The sequence below is a fragment of the Aspergillus nomiae genome (genome assembly GCF_001204775.2).
Source record: "Aspergillus nomiae NRRL 13137 chromosome Unknown contig00072, whole genome shotgun sequence".
NCBI classification, from domain to species: domain Eukaryota; kingdom Fungi; phylum Ascomycota; class Eurotiomycetes; order Eurotiales; family Aspergillaceae; genus Aspergillus; species Aspergillus nomiae.
This window is the reverse complement of record NW_015378127.1, coordinates 29,137-50,542: the sequence shown is the minus strand read 5'-3', so window position 1 is coordinate 50,542 and position 21,406 is coordinate 29,137. Positions and strand designations below refer to the sequence as shown.

At 49.9% G+C, this 21,406-nt stretch overlaps 6 protein-coding genes across 6 annotated transcripts; 3 read left to right on the top strand and 3 right to left on the bottom strand.

Moving 5' to 3' along the window:
- Window positions 1–574: 574 nt before the first annotated feature.
- On the bottom strand, window positions 575–2,082 carry ANOM_005002 (mitochondrial 37S ribosomal protein uS4m; the record flags this gene model as incomplete). The annotated part of the gene is made up of 3 exons (XM_015550259.1): window positions 575–1,483; window positions 1,545–1,967; window positions 2,047–2,082. 3 exons carry the CDS (start codon window positions 2,080–2,082, stop codon window positions 575–577), a joined length of 1,368 nt encoding a protein of 455 aa, XP_015408657.1.
- A 759-nt stretch (window positions 2,083–2,841) lies between these two features.
- On the bottom strand, window positions 2,842–5,197 carry ANOM_005001 (putative DNA repair protein Rad26; the record flags this gene model as incomplete). The annotated part of the gene is made up of 2 exons (XM_015550258.1): window positions 2,842–4,653; window positions 4,709–5,197. The coding sequence occupies 2 exons, from the start codon at window positions 5,195–5,197 to the stop codon at window positions 2,842–2,844; spliced, it is 2,301 nt and encodes a 766-aa protein (XP_015408656.1).
- A 578-nt stretch (window positions 5,198–5,775) lies between these two features.
- Window positions 5,776–7,401, top strand: cds1 (phosphatidate cytidylyltransferase; the record flags this gene model as incomplete). Its single annotated transcript, XM_015550257.1, has 4 exons — window positions 5,776–5,925; window positions 5,981–6,353; window positions 6,421–7,214; window positions 7,280–7,401. The coding sequence occupies 4 exons, from the start codon at window positions 5,776–5,778 to the stop codon at window positions 7,316–7,318; spliced, it is 1,356 nt and encodes a 451-aa protein (XP_015408655.1). The 3' UTR covers window positions 7,319–7,401.
- Window positions 7,402–8,252: 851 nt separating this feature from the next.
- On the bottom strand, window positions 8,253–16,362 carry ANOM_004999 (armadillo repeat protein; the record flags this gene model as incomplete). Its single annotated transcript, XM_015550256.1, has 14 exons — window positions 8,253–8,653; window positions 8,706–9,033; window positions 9,083–9,211; window positions 9,263–9,344; window positions 9,447–9,687; window positions 10,132–10,824; window positions 10,897–10,926; window positions 10,978–11,073; window positions 11,371–11,459; window positions 11,516–12,528; window positions 13,077–14,045; window positions 14,097–15,796; window positions 15,865–16,196; window positions 16,339–16,362. Coding segments are annotated over 13 exons (6,078 nt in total), but the record flags the coding sequence as incomplete, so codon positions are not given.
- A 1,352-nt stretch (window positions 16,363–17,714) lies between these two features.
- phoB (regulatory cyclin phoB) lies at window positions 17,715–18,881 on the top strand (the record flags this gene model as incomplete). The annotated part of the gene is made up of 1 exon (XM_015550255.1): window positions 17,715–18,881. The coding sequence occupies one exon, from the start codon at window positions 17,715–17,717 to the stop codon at window positions 18,879–18,881; it is 1,167 nt and encodes a 388-aa protein (XP_015408640.1).
- A 775-nt stretch (window positions 18,882–19,656) lies between these two features.
- Window positions 19,657–21,287, top strand: ANOM_004997 (putative tRNA-specific adenosine-34 deaminase subunit Tad3; the record flags this gene model as incomplete). Its single annotated transcript, XM_015550254.1, has 3 exons — window positions 19,657–19,765; window positions 19,820–19,871; window positions 19,931–21,287. The coding sequence occupies 3 exons, from the start codon at window positions 19,657–19,659 to the stop codon at window positions 21,285–21,287; spliced, it is 1,518 nt and encodes a 505-aa protein (XP_015408647.1).
- Between the last annotated feature and the right edge of the window lie 119 nt (window positions 21,288–21,406).

Below are 21,406 nucleotides of genomic sequence, written 5' to 3'. Positions count from 1 at the left end.
TTTTCCCCCCCAGGTTGCTTCTTGGTTGTGGCGAGTCTGGCTTCTAGAGTGGGCGGCGTGGTATGTATTATGTATCGGTGGTGGAATGAAAAAATGGACCATTGCTTTGCAATTTTACCCGGCTGATAAGGGATAAGCGGGTGTCTCTAGCCTGGTATTGTATTTTTCACCGGGTTTGAAATGTAATTGGCATACGTATTACCCATCCCATGACACATCAATATATATATAGTCTGGTCTAGAACTGGCGGGTCTATCAGCCTGTCACTCCCATTGGAATGCTCTACGATTTATTAGCCCGGAATTGGAGATCGAGGTTGCATTTACATTCACTTGATTGTACAGGGTGTGTGCGCTATCAGTCCAACACCAACATGATTCTGTCCTCCCTCAGGGAACACAAGGTAGATCGATAGATAGATAGGGTACATCTATGAGAACGGACATATGCCAAATAACAAGAACAGACCAGATACCCAGTAATACATGACTGTGGAACATGCCCGCAGAACGTAAGAAGAAGAGAGAAGCCTAAGGAGAAAATACAATGATTATTACATGGTCGTTGCGTTGTCTACCGCCGTTTCAGGTACCAGGTGAAAGCGGCTGTACCGACGGGCTCGCCGAACGGTGTCGGCACCTCCGAGAAGCCAGGACGAGCCACCGGATGGCGCAGGTAGACCGCTGCGCAGATGTTGTGGTTGACCTCGAGGTATCGGGGGATGAAGGCGAAAGCGCTCATGTAATCGCGAGGCCTCCAGGGGGTGGCGTAGGGCTTTGTGCTGTCGATGGGGTTGTCACGCATCTGGACGAGAGCCCGCTTGAGCACATCGAACTCCTCTTCTGTAAGTTCTGAGGTGTCAACTTCTTCCTCGGGGTTCTCGGCGGCCTGTCGGAAAGCCTCAGTTAAGGCCTCTCCGGGCTGGGATTCACTGGCTGTAGCAGATTCGGATGCGGACTCGGAAACGTTCTTGGTCTCGTCGGAAGACTGATCACGCTTCGAGCGCTTAGTGTCTTTCTTCTCCGCAGGCTTGGCCTTGAGGAGAGTAATGAGCTCAGAGAATTGTGATTCCAGGTTGTCGGCGAGAACGGTGCTTGAATCGGAACGAGAGAGGACACGTTTGACGGCCTTCTGGAATCCACGCAGTTCCTGCTTGCGCTTTGCGGGGAGCACATCCTTACTGCCGGCCATAATATTCTTGGCCTGGGCCAGCAGGACCTTCAGAGTCTCTCGTGGGTCGTCGTTCTCCTTCTTTTGGCCCTGTTCCTCAGACTCGGCTTCCTTCTTCTCTCCCGACTCTTCCGTAGCAACCTCTTCCTTCGCCTCCGCTTCCGCTTCTTGCGACTCTGCCGACTTTTTCCGGGCAACACGTCCCTCTCGACGCTCGTGTTTATCTTTAGGGGCACCAGTTGCATACATGACACGCTCGGGGTCGACCTGGAAAAGATCGCCAGGGTTAAGGAGGTAACCGGGGTATCTCATCTGGAGAACCATAAATTTAGTTCACTAGGCATCCAATCTTAATGTGAGAATAAAAGCATACCTGCTTCCCATTAACCGTCACCGCACCGTGAACAACAAACTGCCGAGCCTGTCTAGCACTGCTAGCAAACATAGCTCGGAAGATAGCCACATCCAATCGACGCTCCAGAGGAGCAAACGTCATCTGTGTAAAGGGTGTCAATCGAGGGAAATCCTTGGTACCCTCCACACCCGCTCCACGACCAGCGGACATCCCGGAGCCATCATCCTGGGCTAATCTAGCTGGGCTCATGGGCACGACGCTGCGAATGCGGCGGGAGAACATGCGCGCCCATTGGCTCTCGCGGACTTGTTCACCATGGTATGATCGGGCCATGGACTTGGCCGTCCATTTTTGTTGGAAAAATGTTTTGCTGCCGGTTGGGGGATTACGCAGGCGCTGCAGGTTGAATAGGTTATATTTGCTCCATGATTGTCGGATTTTCTAAACAGATTGGCATTAGCTGCTGTAAGAGTAAAAGGAAAAATATTTAAGCCGACGAATCCACAAAGGGGAAGCTTACAGGCTTGCTCAACGGTGTAGTGGCCCTGTTCCTCATGATGGCGAGTCGTTTGAGCGTGACCTGGATACTATGTCCTGCTGTTCATCCAGCGATCTTGCGGCCAAAACTTCGCATGTGGCACGTGATAGTTTGCACCTGACCTTGCAACTGGCATTTATGCCCTGTTTATCAGGCACTAACAAGTCACCCAGATCAGCGGGCATCAATGGCTCATGATTGGATGCCAGGCTCTCGCTTGCCACTAGCGTCATTCACATGACCCCACCCGACACTATAAGTTCATCGGATACCCGACACCCTTTTGAACTTTTTTCTTCTTTTTTTTCTTCATACTTACCTTGTTTGGGTGGCTGCGATCAAGAAGGCGGTCCACCACGGATTGGTCCCTGCATTGCACAGCGCGGCGGAACAATCCGTCCAACGGCCTTCGGGTCATTGGCAGGCGTATTCTTTGGCTCCTTTCCACTTGCTGGAATACCTATTCTCTTTTCATCATTTCTTCGCCTTGCGCGGGGGTATGGAGAAGAGGGATATGTAATCATGTATATTAATGTTCACTCTACCTGAAATTAATGTAGTACTTCGTTGTATTCCCTTTATGGTCTTCTGTACAACCCTTGGTTTCCTGTCTGTATTACACATTATCCTCGCCACGTAGTCTCATTTAGCGACTTGATGAACGAATGGACTATCGAAATACCACTGTTTAGTACCTGGCAATGTCGTTGTATCATTATTATTTGTCGTGATTCATCGTGTATATATACATACATACACATCTATTTGTGTACTGTTCTATTCGTGCTGCTTGCTACTTGGGAACGCTTCGAGCAGAGCCTCGGCCTCCTGAGGATTCACAGCGTCGTCCAAGATCTCGTGGGCCATCTCGACCGTCTCATCCTCGATTCCGGCCTCTAATATCGGTCCTTCACTGAACGCAAGTCGCGTCAGCACCACTAGAAATTTCTGTTTCCCGCCCGCCACTCGGCTGAGTTTCGACTGGAGATCGACGTGCGCTGGATGTCGTCGGATCACCCCGTACACTAGACGCATCAACCCATTTACTAACGCCGCGTGCAACTCCTTTTCGGGTGGTGATGAATACAAGGCATCTAGCTCGTCGTGCATGGCCCGGATTAACCGTGCTAGCGCCGTGGAGTGAGATGCAATGACCATGCTGCCATGAGTACTAGCGGGGGCCTCTTGATTGAAAGCCACCAATGTCAAAAGAGACAACGCTTCCAGCCGCATATCGCAAATCTCCGAAGCCCTGTAAGGGGGCTGTCCTTCGTCTACCTGTGGTGTCTCACTCAGAAGGTTCGCCACGCGATCAACGATGTAGTTTTCGTTTGCGATCTGGTCCTGCTCCGTGTCCTGAACAGAACCGAACGACTCGATGCGAATGCTGGTTGATAGGAGGTTTAGGGTTAGGATGATGTCGTTTATGGATTGCGAGCAATTTAACATCATCAGAATAAAGTCGTAGCGCATGTATCGCCAGAATTTCTCCAACACGCGATCGATATGTAAGCATGAGCAAGCCATTTGGTACAGGAGGCCCAGCGCCTCAGTCGAGTTTACAAGAGGCTGCAGCTCAGATAATGGTGTCTGTCTGACCTGTCCAAAGTTTTGCCGCGAAACGGGAGAGTGTTTAAACCGGGGTATGCCGTTAACTTCGCCCGATTCTTGTAATAGCGGTACTAGATGCTCGATCAACTCGGAGGCAGATGACGGCGCACCCAGGGCAAATACATGCCGCATAATCCCCATGAAAATGGGAACAGGCTCGAAGAATTTTTCGCGCAAAGCACGAGACCACAATGAAATTATAGCCCCCGCGTATTCTAGCAAATAACTACCGATGTCCATGTTTGCCACTTCTTCCAATAAAATCGAGGACAGCGTTCGCTGGGGTTCTGATGGGAATGTTAATCTAGCCATCACTTCGATGTCATTGTCTTCGTTGGGGAATGTTCGATGATTCAATAGGCGCTTAACCAAGTGCGAGTTTAGGTCGTCCACATGCGCGGTTCGGTTCGGTATGGTTTCATCTAATGCATCGTCCGACATGTCACCGACAGCAGTTTCGATATGCATAGGTTCCGGCTGTGGGCTTAATTGAAGTGGTATCGGGCTATCCTCGCTCAGCCTCCTCTTCCGTTTACCACCCACAGTCGGGCTCATTCGCTTGTACCGCGTGGATTTGCTGGGAGAGACGGCAAGGATTTCATCGTCATCGAATCCATCGCGGAAAGGCAGGGCTTTGTGTTTCTTTGGTGTTCCTGGAGCTGGCTTTTCCTCCACCCGGCCCTTCGCTTTCAGATTGCTGATCCGCATGGACTCCTCGGCAAGATCTTGCTTAAGAAATGCATTCTCCGTGGCTAGCATTTTGCCTTCCGCACGTGCGGCCTCTACTTCTTCCTTATGCCTAGCTACCTCCTCAGCCATCGCCTTCCGCAGGGCGGCAACCTGACGTTCATAGTTTTCTGTAAGTTTCGCTTGATTTGATCGGATGATGGCAATTTCCCCGGCTTTTGTTTCCGCCATAGATCTTGCGGCAGTCAGCTCTTCCGTCATTCGCTTATACCGTTCATCCTCCGCTGCCAGCTGTTGTCAAGAATTAGCTCTGTAGAAATGCAGATCAGGGATCTAATGATGTTACCTTATCATTTATCATGCCGTAAACTACATGGCTACGCCTAGTGTGCGAAGTTTCCCCTTCTACCTCCATGGCCTCGGGATAAGCTTGTGCACCCTCCTCTTCCGGGTCAGCAACAACCTGGTAGGAGCCAGACTGCTCAGTAGGCACAGCTGGTTGACCCAGCCCATGCATTGATTCGGTCTCATCTTCTAGAACCGCCGCGTCCAATTCCCCTACATCCAAAGCGCCGTAATCGCTGGTCAATCCCGTGTGTAAATGCACAGGCGGTTGTAAGGAAACATTAGGGGTAAAGGTTTGCTCGGAAGCTGCCGCTTGAAAATCATGACTAGCAAAGGCTCGAGAGGGCTGACCTATTGCCGCTATAGTCTGAGACTGAGTCTGTGAAGCCTGGTTTGCTAAGACCGCGTTCTGTTCCAGCTGGAATAATGTGCCCGGTGGCAGATCGTCGAAGCCATCATCGGAGAAGAAATCATCATCGTTTTCTTCCATGCCCTAAGACGCACGATCGCCATGAATGAGAGAATGAAAGGCGAAAATGGCGAATGGGTGAAGGAATGACTGCGGCAGATAATGGAGATTTGGTTGTTGGGGTTGTAAGCAAAAAAGTAGGGGGAAATAACGCCTGACGTAGTAGCCCGTCAAAGTCACCTGCGGCCACGGGACCTCATCTCCCTCTCTTCTTCCTACTCGTCCTCTTCTCCGCTCCCTCAATATCAACCCTGCGATTTGGACCGCAGTCAATGAAATATTGACGAAGAATTGCTTGTTGAGTCCTCCCCAGCGGCGTCTCGACCTCGGGTTTTTCTGTCCGTGCATCCGCCGACCGCAATCGGTCGCTATTTCACATGAAATTTTAATCTAGTAACGACGATCACCTGTGCTCACTCTCTTCTCTCTTCCCCTTCTCACTCCCTTTCTCCTCTTCGCCCTCCCCTGTCATACCTTTCCTTGTCGGCCCCATCCCGACCCCAGTTCCCCTTAGGATTTTCTTCTAGACTTTCCCCTCTTTCCCCACGCATACCGCTTAGCTACTGCGCCATCCGTTTCTCCCCTCGGCTCAGTACACCATGTCCAAACCACGTCGGAACGTCAGGTTCCCACACCGGGCGTCAGAAACCCGTCGGTTAAGTATCTCAGATGCCAGCGATGCCGCTTCTGAACCCGGAAGTCCGTCAAAGAATGGCAGCGTGTCTAAGCCAGAGACAATCGTCGAAGAGGTGGGCGGCCCGAATTGCTCAATGTTGCTAGGAGACTAACAGAAAACACCGCCAGAAACCCGAACAGCCGCAGATGTCCGATTACGAGAAAAAGAAGCAGACCTTCATTACTCGCACAATATGGACCTTCGTGATGATCTTTGGTTTCTTTATTGCCATGTTCTCAGGCCACATCTACATAATTGGCATCGTTACCGCCGTTCAAATCATCTCATTCAAGGAAGTTATCGCTATTGCCAATGTGCCGAGCAAAGAGAAGAATCTCCGTTTCACTAAATCGTTGAATTGGTATTTCCTAGCCACAACCATGTACTTTTTGTACGGTGAAAGTGTCATCTACTATTTTAAGCACGTACTGTTAGTCGACAAGGTGTTACTGCCTCTCGCGACTCACCACAGGTTTATCAGCTTTACGCTTTACGTCATGGGTCAGTTGCTTTCCCTGTTCCAGAATATTTGAAGACAAACATTCAAGATCCTAATGCGAGAATGTAGGATTTGTCTTCTTTGTTGCATCTTTACAAAAGGGACACTACCGGTTCCAATTTACACAGTTCGCTTGGACTCACATGGCACTTTACCTGATCGTCGTACAGGCGCACTTTGTTATGAACAACATCTTGGAGGGAATGATATGGTTTTTCCTCCCAGCGTCGCTGGTCATCACCAACGATATCTTTGCCTACGTTTGCGGAATCACGTTTGGCCGGACCCAACTCATCCAACTGTCTCCCAAGAAGACAGTTGAGGGGTTCCTCGGTGCTTGGATTTGCACCATAATCTTCGGCTACTTCATGACCAATGTCCTAATGCGCTACAAGTACTTCATCTGTCCGGTAAATGATCTCGGATCCAATGTGCTGACGGGGTTGGAATGCACACCAAACCCGGCTTTTATGCCCCAACCGTACCAAGTTCCGGAGTGGACCGGAGTGGACAAGACCTTTTACATCGAGCCCATACAATTCCATATTTTGATCTTCGCTTCGTTCGCCTCCCTAATCGCTCCTTTCGGTGGCTTCTTCGCTTCTGGGCTTAAGCGAACCTTCAAAATAAAAGATTTTGGCGAATCGATCCCGGGCCATGGCGGTATCACCGATCGGATGGACTGCCAGTTCATCATGGGCTTCTTTGCGTATATGTATTACCATAGCTTTATTGCCGTGTACAAAGCTACCGTTGGAGATGTCATTGAGACGGCTATCAATGGCCTGACAGTCGAGGAGCAATTAGAGGTGGTCCGAGGATTGGGCAAGTATCTGTACAACCAGGGCACTGTTTCTGAGACGGTCAGTATACTCTCCTATATCCTTTCTTTCTATTTATCATATATCAAATAACTAACGGCATGTAGATTTTGGAGTGTCTGAACACTGAGCTCAAGCGCCGGTGAAGAACGTTCGATAATGACCCATGCCATTTCCATTCTGCTTTTCAGTGACGAAACCCAACCTCCTCCCGACTTGCTCTAAAATTTCGGAATTTAAAAGTAGCGGCTCATGTTTTAGAATACCATTTTAATCGGTCGTTATTCGACATCGCTAGAGCCCTTTAACGAGCTTCAAACGAAACTTCATTCTCAACGGTGGCTACCGAACGTCTGTCATACCTTACGCTTGTTCTCTCTTCTTGCCTTCACATTGGGTCATTGTTGTATAGTGTCGGGAAATTACGGCCAGAAGGTTAGGTTCATCTAGGTACACGTCCGAAAGGGGATATTGTATTTTTTTTTCTTTCCGTTTCATATTCTGATATGTCAAGCCGCCATTGTCTGACGGAACGAAACGGGCGTCTAAATGGGCAATGTAAAGTCCTTCATATATAGGAAATATACCTTGATCAATTACTGGGTTATGCACATCGGCGGTACTTGCTGTGCCGATTTACTCAAGTTCCTAACTAGTATTCTATGAATAGATGACTTAGATATATATACTATTCTGAACAGTGCCTTCTCACTGTGCAATAGTGGACAGACTCCATGGAATATCCGATGCACACTGGTATCGAAATCGTTGGGTCATATCATTGTAGTGTCAATCGCTCCGCTTTTCCTATCCGGTCTTCCCTGGCATTCAGCGCGACGGGTATGCTTTGCCTCTTGCATATTCGGCCTAGCTTCAGATGGTATCCTTCTATTTGGTGCCACTCTTCCACCCCTCAAAATCAAGGTAGAGGCCGGCGTACTTTTGTTCGATGTCAGTAACTGTCGCAAAAGTAGCGGGCGAGTCGATAGAATCAGACGCGCAAATTGCGGGCTGTTCTGCACTAGTCGCAGTATGGTAGCCGTATGGGGTAATATAGCTATGATGAAGGGGCTGGACAGCTCATTCTTCCACTTCGTATTCTTCCATTTCAACCTTGAAATACTCGGAAACACGCGCCTTCTCTGCATCTGCACACTCGGTGTCGAGCATAAAGCGTACGGCTCCATCCCGGCCTTTCTCGCCAGCTCTGGGTCTTTCTCCATTGGCAGCGACAGGTGTAAGCGGATGCAGCCTGGTGCCTGCTTTCTCCAGGGCGGGCTCCTTGCCACTCTTTGCACCATTGGTAGCTTTGGGGTCTCTCGACTCATTGACCCAGTGTGTATAACGAGGGAGTCCTTGAGTTTCTGCCTCTTTGTTCAATGGAATACGGACTGTGAGGAATCGATCGGCTGGGAAATGAGGGCCGACCGAGGTGGAGCCACGACTGTGGGTATACAGCTCCAGTAGGTCAAAGAGGGTTTCTGATACGATGAGCAAATGCCTTAGTGCAGGGTATTTGCGAGGAGCACTTACCCATTACTTCCTCCCGGCTGGTTTTCCACTTCTCATAATCTACTCCCATTTCGACCGCCTCAATGCGCTGGTCCAGCAGACGACCTGCCAGTTCTAGACAGGTAAAAGCCATAGTTGACGCAGTCTGCTTGATTGGAGCAAAAGTACGATAGAGGTCCTGCGATATGCGATATGCCACATTTGATACCTGCGACTGCGACGTAAGGCCATAATGCCTAGCAAGCTTGATCAGGGTTTTCTGCGGGTGACGCGTCCGAAAATCAAAGCCTGACGCCTCGAGCATGAGCCTCTCCAATCCGATGATACCTCTGGCATGTGCTTCAAAGACCTAAAAAGCGTTAGCGAGGGATCAAGTGCAAGGCAAATGTAAAACATACCGGATTGTCGGGAGATATATGTTCTGAAGGTGGTAATTTGAGATTATATGCTGCACATACGATCTCCCGGGACTTTTTCAATGTGTCCTCAATCTTGCAAGCTGTAAACAATGCAGCCGCAGCAGCATCCTAGACGGTCAGATGATTTTACCTGGATAGGTGGGTAAGGGGGGTATCTACCATATAATTATACTCGCTGTCAGGATGAACGAGCCGAAACTTGTGATAATACACCACAGCCGTATTAAAGGTACGGATAGGTCTAATCCGTTAGCATATTCTCGTTTTCTAAAGAGTACGTTGCTGTTTCTTTTTGGGGGTGACGAATAATGAGTAGACCAAGCAGACGCTGCTGGATACGTACAAATATAACACTCGGCGAACATTATCGATCCACGTCACTCCCTGCAAGCGCAGTCCCTCCTCGCGTAGGGGATTGACGCCCATAGCCGCAATACATTGTTGAATAGTCTGCTCGAAGATGTACGGCTTGGCTACTTGGATGAAAGAGGGATGAATAGAAGGCGGCTCCGGTATGCTTGTCTCCGGCGCGGCCTGATTGTTCGAGCCATCCTTCTTCTCTGGCACCATACTTGCGAATGGTACTAGAACTCTCCGAACAACCAGACGATGATGTTCGAAAGGATGAGATCCAGATCGCCTTGGGATGGAGGAGCGTGATTGGCGACAACCTCAAGTCACGTGTGATACACGGGATATTGTTGTTCCGCTGGCCTATCAGAAACATCAGAATAAAAGTTATAGATCCTCGAGGTCATCGATGGACAGGTTCAATTAAAGAGGCGTGGATGGGGCGGAAGATTATTAAGTGGAGTAATCTGCATTGTGTGGTTCCAGGGATTCTGGTTGTTGATCTGGGTCGCAGGTGAATAACAGTCATCTCACTGGTGCGACTGGATGTGTATATATTTCCTACGAAGTATAATAGTAACCAGTATATGACTGAGTTTCCATAATTCCTCATGGCTGTAAGCCAAACAGGTCTCATGGCACCCCCTTTCCTTCACGGGTGGCTTTTGCCAACTCACTCTGGGCCACATTGTCTGCATACCGCTTATAGACAGGGAGATAGTACTCCTTCTCACTCGTAGTTTCTCTCACACTTCTCCTATCCTCTACAGCTCTCAGCCACTTCCTCCACCGCTGCCAAAGAGGCTCATCCTCCCCTCCATTGCCTTCCGCCGGGATGCCAAGCCCACCTGATTTGTATTCATCAAAGACCCACAGCCGTACCGCCCATGGGGCGAGTACCAGATCTGGGAGTGCAATATGATCTCCTAAGAAAAATGGTCCGTCGGCATGCATTTCCCTAGTCCATTCCTTGAGATGACCCAGGAATTCCTGTCTGACTCTCTCCAAGCCAGCCGTTGGGTCTTCACCTCCCGACTTGGGCTGGTATTGGAGAAATCGGTGGAAAGACGGGATAATCCGCGAGGTAACATAATCAATCCAGATGCGTACTCGGGCTCTGTCGTAGGGGTCTGCCGGGAGGAGCCGTGGAGAGTTATCTGGGTAGGCCTCCTCGAGGTACTCAAGAATAACTGTGGATTCATACAGGGGCCTGGCTGTCTGAGCGCCCCCATCTTTAACCACACATGATAATGTTGGAACCAGACCGCGCGGGTTCAGTGAGAGAAGCGACTGTGGCTTGTGGTAAGGATTGACTTCGATGTACTGGTAAGGGATTTGTTTCTCTTCTAGTGCGAGCCAGACCCGTTGGACTTGAAGAGGTTAGCCAAGATGCAAGGACTAATTATGTCGTGCGGATTGGAAAAGTCACAGGCGAGACATACCAAAGCTGTCGTTCAGGTCAGTAAACTTGCCTATCGTACAGATCCGTAGACACTGGCTGATACTAAAACACACTTACGGACAGAACCACCCAGCATACAGCTTTAATGGCTGCTCCGCACGGTGATTTTCGACCAACAATTTGGCTGCCCCCGTTGCTTCAGGGTGAACTGCTGCATCTGGATGGGGGGACATGTTGAAAAATCTACAGGTACTGCTGCTGCGATTAAATGGAAGTTGGAAGATGCGGGGGATTCTTGAGTTCTACTAAACAGATAGCGTTCCCATAAATACTACTTTATTAGTTACTTCACCATGCTGAGTCAGTATGTATGATGGTGTCATCGGATTGCAGGATTATTAATTCTCTCGGGACAACGCCAATACTACATGTAGATCTATCTAGTAGAGAACGACGGCATGCGGAACCAAAATCTGCCACGCCAAAACCCCAAGCAGCTGTTCAGACTAAGTACCATACTTTCGGATCAAATTTTGCATAATTGATACTGCTCCCGATCGATACCCAGCCCCGAAGATGGCGTAATGATTTAGATGGTGATATCTGACCCGGTTAGAGATCTTGTGGGTTGGATGAGCGGGGGAAAGAATAAAACCTACAGCTCGTACAGTTTCACTCGGTCTTCATACTCCTCCACCGGCTCAGTCTTAGGGACAATCTTATGGTAGGCAGTGAAAAATGTCGACCCAAAGCCTCCAAACATCTTCATGATCCCCAGCTCATACTCACTATGCGCATAGCATGCCGATGGATCGTATACAACGTCACCCGCCTCTTCATCGCCCTTACGCCCACTCCCTACGATCCTCCCACGGTCTGCATTGCCGCTCCAAAGATCCCCATGAACAACCACAGGTGTAATACCTTCTCCATTTCCATTCCTGTCGTAGCCTAGGTGATCATCCCCTAGAAGGGCAGGTACAACCGTGTGCGCCGTCTGCTCCACTAGACCGCGCAGGTTGGCGTCTCGGCCATTGCGCTTCTCCGAGGTTTCGAGAATCGTCATCAAGCGTTCATTGGCGTAGAAGTCTGCCCATGAATCATGAAATCGATTGGGTTGCTTAGTATCACCACAGAAGGTCGGAACAGGGAATCCGAACCGACGTTTCCCCGTCTCAGGATCTAACGGGGCTGGAGTCGAATGAAGCTTTCCTAGTCTCTGAGCCAGAGATTGGCCTGTCCGGCCACCACCCCCCAGGTCCAGGAATTCAGTCGCGAGGTAGAAGCTCTTTCCGTTGCTTTCTTCTAGCGACCCCCAAGCTAGAGCGCGGGGACAAAATCCTGGTACGGAGGTCGCGATAGCATTCAAGGATTCATATTCCCCTCGGAACATCTCCTCAGCAGCTTTACCATCTGCAGATGTTTTGACAAAGTACTGTCTCTCTTCTTCGTACTGTCCATCTGCAGATGGAACTGTTGCTCGAATGGCTCCTGTACTGGTGAAACCCGACCCCAAACCAGCGGTGGACAAGCTTGCTTTGGAGGGATCGGAGATGGAGAGAGCACGCAACAGCGACGCGGGGACTGGAGCCATAGAGCTTAGTTCGTAAGAAGATGCTGTGTAAGTCAACCCGGGAGATAAAGGAGGACAGGAATTGATGGCGTTATGTACCTGAAAGCTTGCCAGGGGATTGATTCGCCGGAAATGCTTTATACCACGGCCGTTCTGATGACGTATCCGGGCAGGCCCCACTTCTTATCTTATCGATAAGATAAAACAGGTACATGGTAGTAGGACATAGTATGTACTCCGTACTCCGTACTCCATACTCCATACATACTTATGTACATCGATAGTAGTGCTTCGTCCAAATCGGAAACTCACTCATAAGAATGGACGATATTCCCAGGATAGACAAAACCTCAAAAAGTTTCCCGGTCATCAAGGAAGGAAGAAAAGTAGGAAGAAGAAGAGGAAGCCGAAGGAATGAAGAATTTGTTTGCATAAGCCAACATGTACATTTTATCATAATCCTTTCAATGCCTTTATACAATCATCCCAACGCCTGCCATAGTTCATGGAGCTGTGCATGTCCATGTAGCATGAAAACGTGCAATAAAGAGATCATAATTTAGCCGAAGATGGCCCAAACAAGCCCAGAAAGGAAAGTCAAATACGGTAGAAGGTGATAACCGTTAGGCCTGGGTCAAGGTTCTTACCAGATGTACGGCTGTTTTGGTTCGCTCTCGGACATCAAGATCTGGATCCTCTTCTAGGCGCTTCAACCGGTCCATCACCCCAACAGAGAGCAGTTTGTATGCTCGCTCACGGCAGCCGTCTCGATCACTCGAGTCATCCTCATATGTAAGATTGATCACTACCCACACGCAATTCGTCCGCACATCCCGGTTGGCGTGCTCGAAGTACCCCATGAGATAACGTAAGAGATCACGGTGCGAGACCAAAAGTTGGCGGTGCCATGGGAGGCTAGCAGCGAGGTGGATGATCACATACGTAACTGCTACCAGGATCTCTGTCGGAACTTGTAGAGCTCTGTGGGTCGACGATTCTCGTTTATGTGGCATTTGGATGGTACGAGGCCGTAGTTTATCCGCCAGTGCATCCAAGATCAAATCCTGCCCGATCTCCTTGAACAAGTGATCAATCATCTCGGATGCACCCGGGCCACAAACAAGATTACGCAAGAGATCAAAGGTCTGTTCCTGTACGGCAATATCATCTTGGCGTGCTTGAGTGGTTTGGTCGAGGTCCCCATGTAGTGCAAGCTTGCGACGCCGGCTAACATCGGGGAGGAACATCTCTAAGCTCATCTTAGATGGTGGTAAGGAATCGGCCATTTTCATATCCTCATCGCGTTCCTGTGTGTCCTCGACGGGATTCAACAGATCAACTTGTTCGCCTGCGGAGTTGGCTCGACTCATGCCCGTTGAAGTGCCGCTTTCCATCTCATCATCCATCCCTCGTTTAGCTAGAGCACTAGTTGGGTCTTGCGTTATGATTTGCTGGATCCACGTAGGTCCCAAGCCGTTAATGACCTTCATCTTGACATCATTGGTCGAGTTATAGGCCACATGCTTCAGCGCCCAAAGCGACTCAATCCGGAGCTTTGTATTCGTAGAATGTGCATGCTCACATAATGTTGGAAGTATTTCCGCGGATATAATTGCCTGAGAAGCGTTAGTGCAACCTCCGCGCACTGAGCTAGTGTAAAAACCTACCTCCTTCATTGGGCTAAAGTCCAGCGCAAGATTACATATAACTGACGTTGCCGCAATTTGAACTTCAATATCCTGGTGACGAATCAAGGCAAATAAAGGAGTTGCTACCCCGGCATCAATCAAACTGGTTCTTAATACGCTAACTGAGCGAGTGAGCATCCGGGCAGCACCGCAAGCTGCTAGCAGGGTGGGCGTAGGATTGCCGTCAGCAGCGGTGTTTTTCGGATTAGATGTGTCTCGAGGATCGTTCGGACATGGTTTGAGCGAATCAATGATATAGGGGACTACCCCATTGTCACAGATAGTCTTGCGGTATTCATCTTTGAAAGGGACCAGAGCGGCCAAAGCCTTAAGGATGTTCTCCCGGTATCGCATGACATGACAATGAATGGGAGAATATCCTGGAGGACCTAGCGTACACTCTGCTGATTGTGTGCAACTAGTCTCAGTCTTTTCCCCGCCATCGACATGCCACATCGGTCTAGCGTTCTCTTGAATTGGATTATAAGTTTCCTTCAGGAGTTGCGACAGTCGTTTGATAGCACCTCCATCGACTGCATGCTTCTGCAGCTCTTGATCGTCGATCACCAGGGTAGCAAGCACCGCCGGGGCTTCCTCTTTCAGACGGTCAGTGGACAGAATCAGTCCTCCATACTGGACGCCATCATCGCCAGTTATCTCATAGTCCTTATCGAGCATCCGGATAAGAATTGGAATCAACAAGTAACAAAGCATGGAGACTCGAAGCTTCTTCGTTAGACCAAGACGGTATAGAACTGTGACCAGACGTGCAGCCATCAGCCGCACCATGCCACACTCGGCACGGATAGTATATAGAAGCCAAGGAACGATAGCATTCTCATCATCATCAGAGTTCGGCGCCTCCAAGATCGAGAAGGGGGTTGGGAATGAATGGCTTTGCCGGCGTTGAGGTCCATGTGGCTGACCAAGAGGTGGAAAGTTGGTAGCACTAGCAGAAGCCTTTCCTTGAGACAGTGGAACAGATGGTAGGAGATGCTCGAGGGGACTGGGTCCGAGGTGGCGTGGCACAGCTGAACCCGAAAAATATGTCGATCCCCATGGGCCTGTCTTGATATCAGAAGGGGCAAATCCAGGCACCTGCTTGGGGAAAACAGTCACTATGCCAGGCGATGAGAGAAAGTGCTCCGCACGCCATTTAGAATGTTCAATAATGACCGTGGTAGCACGAAGGATCGGAGCCAGTTTGGCACTTGGGGGTGCAGGAGGAGGTAGAGAACCAAGAGCGCCGGACTCCTGCACATGTGCTTCCGCACCTGGAAGTACAAAGCCTTGAGCAACGACGAACGATGCCACCTTCACGGCCAGCGCATCCAACACGCCACAGTCGGCCAGGATTGCCTTGTGAGCTTCCTCTGTGCAAAGCTTTCCGATAAGGGCCGCAGCAAGTTCAATGGATGCCTGCGCTTGATATGTCCCATAGTCCTGCCCGAGAATGTGTGACAGACAGCTAATATGTTCGTCTGAGAAGAGCAGATCGGCTAAGCGTGTATCCTTCGGCCATTGTTGTTGGCTTTGCAGTGGTAGCCGATCCGCGATGTTATTCAGGGTTCGCAGTATGGGGAGAACGAAAGATTGAGGGCAGTCGGGAGATGATAATATAGACAGGAGGATCGAGAGGATGCCGCTAGAAAGGATAGGGGAAAGGAAAGCTGCACCGCCTGATTGAGAATGGTTATCAGTCCCTGAGCCAGTGCGACGGACAGAACTCCCACTTTGAGTGAAATACCTTGTGCTATACTACCCAGTACTATAATTGCCTGTAGGCACGTCTCATCCTCCTCCGAATTGTGACTCGATGACTGTTGGCTTTTGGTCGGCCCATTGAGCTCGGTGTTCTTTCCGCTAGTCTGCCTGGAGGCAAGGACCTTGGCTAGTATGGGGATTATACCCCACCGGATCCAGGCTTCTTTGCGTTGATCATGGCCAATTGTCTCATTTTTGAGGGTTCGAAGCGCCGAAGCCTGTGAGGTTAAAGAGTCTGCGCTTTGAAGTTCTAGAAGTATCGGAGGTGTTGAAGCGCGAGTCATGGTCAGAACGCCGCCTCCCGCGGGAGGATGTCTATCAGACCGCTTTGGTAAATAAGAGAGTTGAGTAGTGAATAAATAGAATTAGGATACGACAATAGTCCGAAGGGTTTAAGAGGGGGAGGTGGATAGATGTTGTCGAAAGAAAGTGTTGATGTAGGGGTGGGGTTTTGTACAAGTAGCAAGGTAAGTCGTAGCCGGCGATGATATACGAATGAATGGCGTCTAATGAGCAGCCAAGTACATACAGTACCTAGCGTATGGAGGAATCGTTATGTACTATTTTTGTAATATAACGCAAGATGAGCTAGGCGAAGTCTATGGAAACAGACAATGAAGAGAGAATAAAGCGAAGTATAACGGTACACCTTCGACACCAATTCAGAGAAGCTGACACCCGACCGATTTCCTTCTATGAGCAGAAGGTGTTGCTGAGAGCTTCCTTAAGGTTAGCGTTACCTTTACCGGAGTACAACATTACAGAAAGTAATGCCGATACCGTCGAGGTCACCGCTTTCGGTGCCCGCGGTCATGTGATATCACTCGTCCATGCGGTATTTCAGTTTTCCCGAATCCCGGAAATGGGCCAATGTCAGCGTAATCATGTGATTCAGCCTTACGGATGGGCTTGTTCAGCAGCCTTACTGACAGGCAGGTTGGTCGAAAGGGTTTCAGTCTCACTTCTACTTAGGATCCCCCCCAGGAGTGTTCACTGAGAGGCCAACCCCCTGCACTTGACCACTTACCCGGCCCTGGTCTGAGGGGCATTATAGGCAAGGTGTCAGTATATTGCAGAGATAGATGCGAACCTGCAGGTTTGGGGGCGGGTGGTCGCTCCTATTAGTAGCATAAGATTCCTCGATCTACTCGTGGCACTTGGCCCACGGAAATGGCATGGATGCGATGTCTTTATACGAGGATCAACCATCCCAAGCTCTCCTAATGTTTTACGGAGTACGGAGTACAAACGTACGGGGTTCGTCGGGTAGAAATCCGGTGTCCATTTCTCTACCCCTTGGCGCTTTACCCTTATTGAATAGATTTTCTTGTGGTACTGTACAATGCATGACAGCCATGACCCATCGCCTGTCCGAGAACTCAATTGTAACGGGACGGTAACGTTCCTTATCCGTCTTGGATTCTAGCCCCTGTTGAAGACCTCCGATTGGATAATTGTAAAGAAATTTGTTGTGTCTGTGACATATTCCTTGATTTTTGCCTGAACAATTTCTGCAGCTTTACCTGTATTGTGGGCGAGGAATTTTTTTTTTTCGTTTTTTCTTTTTTTAATTACCTAAAAATCCTTCCCCCATAATTCTTTTCCCCCTCTTCCCATCTTCTCCTTTCCTTGGAACAATTTCTATTGTTATAATAGGTGTTCCTCATCGCTTCCCATATTCAGCTTCTTCTATAGAGCTGAAGCCCCGCAGATCACGATGCGCCAGGGCACGCGGCCATTCTTAGCAGCAGCAGCACAAGGTTTCGCAGCGTCTGCCAACCCCATTGCACGTCGTTCAGTCGTGCGCCCACGTGGTGGTATCGTTGGGCGGAGATGCTAGTTTCATCGCCCTCGCCCTCCTCCGCCCTTCGCCCTTCACCCTCCTCTCCTCCCACTCGCCCTCACCCCTCTCTCTCGTCTCCTCCTCTTTCTCGTCACTCGTCGACGACGATTTCACATAACCAGCATTATGAGCCTGTTGGTAACCCGACAGCTGCGCCCGGTAGTCATCTCTCTCCTCATTCTTCCCGTGTGGCCATCGAAGAGCTTCGTTCGGCTCTAAATCGACACACCGTTGCCTCGTCCCCTCCGGGGCCCTCAGGGGATCTCCCTCGCGGTCGCATGTCCGCTGGGCTGACCTCCCTTGGGGGCGGAAACAGCACTGCCGCGTCTACCGCTGAAAGCGCCGCCGCAGCAGCCGCCGCCGCCGCCAATACCAACACAAACCCTTCAAGCGCCCCTTGTTATACCCCCAATAACGGCCCTCCTGCTGTAAATCAAGCTCAGGCCTCCGCCCCGGCTCCCATACAACCTCCCGCGGCCACCTCAATGCCCGCGCCAAATAGCAACGGCGCAGGGTCTAATAAGCGCAACAGTCCGAACGACCCTGTCGCTAATGGTGGACTTGCAAGCGGGATAGGGAGCACAGATTTGGAGGGCACGCAATCAAAGCGGCTGCGTCCTTCCAATCCCACAGTCAAGTTGCTGCCGACTCAATATGAACTCGCCGATCCTCGGGATATCGTTGTGCTAATCTCCAGCATGCTGATGGAACTTATTCGGTTCAATGACAAAATTCCGCTCCATCAAGGTCGGCTGACTCGTTTTCACTCCCGATCTCCTCCGCGGATTTCCGTCAATGACTATCTGCAGCGATTGACCACTCATGCCACACTTTCCCCTCCGATCTTGTTGAGCATGGTGTATTATATCGACCGCCTTTGCGCTCTTTACCCAGCCTTTACTGTCTCTAGTCTCACTATTCACCGATTCCTCATTGCTAGTGCAACAGTTGCGAGCAAAGGGCTGAGTGATAGCTTCTGGACGAACAAGACCTATGCTCGGGTGGGCGGTATCAGTATGACGGAGTTGGCTCTTCTTGAGTTAGAATTTCTATTCCGTGTAGAGTGGCGCATTGTCCCTCAGCCGGAAGTGCTTGAGGACTACTACCAGAGTCTAGTTGAAAGATGTGAAGGATATGAGATCCTACGCGAACCTTGAAGGAGCGGCTTCCATTTCAACATATGCCTTCTACTTACCATTTGTTCGACCTAGATGGGGTTTGAGATTACTTGCATAGCATGCAGCAGCGTTATTCACCGATTTAAAATTCTATGAAGGGGATCAGCAATATCCCCTATTGTCTTAGTACATATCACGTTAAAAGAAAGGTACAGACAGATGGCTGTGCTAATACATAACTCAACTGTGGTGGACGATTAGTTTTATTCATGTTCTTGGTTCATTTATTTCTGTTCTTTCATTGCATATTTTTTTCTTTTGCCATGTTTGCAGGCTGTATGTCGAGCTATATTGGTGTTATTGTGAACGGCGTCAAGGAAGTACCTACTATAGCACTGTACCTACCCTGAAACGATGTATGCATATGATTACTAGTTGATGGTGCAATCAACGTACGTAGTGATTTAATCCAATCAAGAGCGAATTGATTAATCCAAAGACTATAAAAATGATGACGTTGGTCCCTGCCTCAGGTATCCACTGGCTAGTCTTGAAACAGCGGAAAGTAGGGCTTAGGTCATAGGGTACAGGGTTGCTGAGATCCATGGAAACATGTCGATCTCGAGTCCTCTATCAATCCTTCCCTCGATGGAACCCCGGGGTTCAGAAGCAATGCAATTTCCGCCGTTGCAAGGCCAAAGAAATGCCGTGAACGAAATTTGTTAGCTCCCACACATTGTTCTTCTCTGAGCGCCCCGAGCTTTCTGTCACTTAGCAGATCGATACCCCGCGATTCAAGTAATCATTTCAGAACATGTACGACTCAATGTATGTACAGGAGCTACTTCGCGGCGTAGAGCCACTTTCAGGGCAGGTTATCCCTGTTAAAACTGTTCAAGAGGCGCGGCCACGTGAAGAATTTGGTGCGTTCCCCCACTACTAGGGTGAAAACTGTTGGCGCAATTAACAATTCCCAGCGGATGCATATGTAGTAGAGGTCGGTGTGAAAAGTGCTTCGAAAGTGATAAAGTGGGCTTTGTTTTTGGCTCGACTACTATTTGGGCAGTGCACTGACCAGTAACAACTAGGGCTTTGGATAGTGCCTTTCCTCGCGACCCTTCTCGTCCTCTGAGCCACCTTCGACGCTTCGCAAAGCACACCCAACTACCAGATGACCTACGATCTACCCTTATAAAGGGAGAACCATCGGCGCAGACCATTTTCACTCTAATTCCACCTCCCTTACCCGAAGCAGAAATACTTGAGAAGCTATTGGCTCCGTTTGCGCCACCATCTGAAACCCCATCCGAATCGTCTCAGGACGTAGGGAAGATTGAACTCCAGATTATTCGTATCCCACTGGAGCCACCCTTGACGGTTGCACAAGCTGAGAATTGGACGAAAACCATGTGGCCCGTCACCTTTAACCCTGCAGCCCCCAGAGCTACTATTGCGCCACCCCTTCAAACCTTGAACCGTGTCCTCAACTCCATCAAGCCCAAGGCAGGACGTTATTTAGCCCTGGCGCGCAAGGTCGCCGATGAAGCAGAGAATTCTGGACACGGACGAAGGGTTGGCGCAGTGGTTGTCGATCCAGAACTCGAGGCTCACATTGGTGCGATCGACGAGGATGTAGGAATCCATTGGGCCGATGCGATTGTGGCTGTTGCCGGTGACGTACGATACGCACGCCGAGAGGCCGGAGCAATGTCAGAGTCTGAGCGACAGCTAGGTGCAGGGCCCAACCCCAATGCGCAGACATATAATTCAGACGTTGAAGGCGGGCCGGAGCTGCACGCGCTAATGCGCGCAGCGGACTTGATTGCTAGTGGGAGGCGCAAACAGGATGGAAACGAGTCTAATGAACAGTTACCTCTAAATCAATTGGAGAAGTTTTTCCTCTCTCAGTCGGACGTCTCCGGTTCCGAGGTATTGGCTGATTCCGATGATTTATCGCCCGTGCCCGGGAAGTATCAGAAAACTGATACCGGGGCTATCCCCAAACCTATCGACAGTTCTCGAGAACCTCGACTTCGCTCGCGTGCTCAAGGCGGCTACCTCTGCACAGACCTTGATGTGTACTTGACGCATGAGCCTTGCATCTGTTGCTCGATGGGCCTTCTTCTTTCGCGCTTCCGGGCGGTTATATTCCCCCGACAAGGACGGATGATAACGGGAGGTCTGGCATCGGAACCTGTAATCTCACCAGTGCCAGTGTCGGACCCTGTGGACGAGGCGCATGAGACGCCCGAAATAACGCAGGATCAGGATCAGCACGAGTCAGAAGAAAATACGTCCACTGAGCATGCCGACCCCCAGCCACAACGGATGTACTATGGATTGCACTGGCGGAAAGAGCTCAACTGGCGGGCCTTGGGATTCGAATTCGTCGAGGATGGAGTCACAGAGAAGAGTGCCGAGGAAGGCCTGGCCTTTCACGCATAATACTCGGACGAGGCTAGAGAGCATCATGTACTATATAGACCTCCGGAGACCTGATCTATGGAATAGGAAGTGGGGGTGAATACCTATAACTTACTGCCGATGACAGAATCAATGATAAT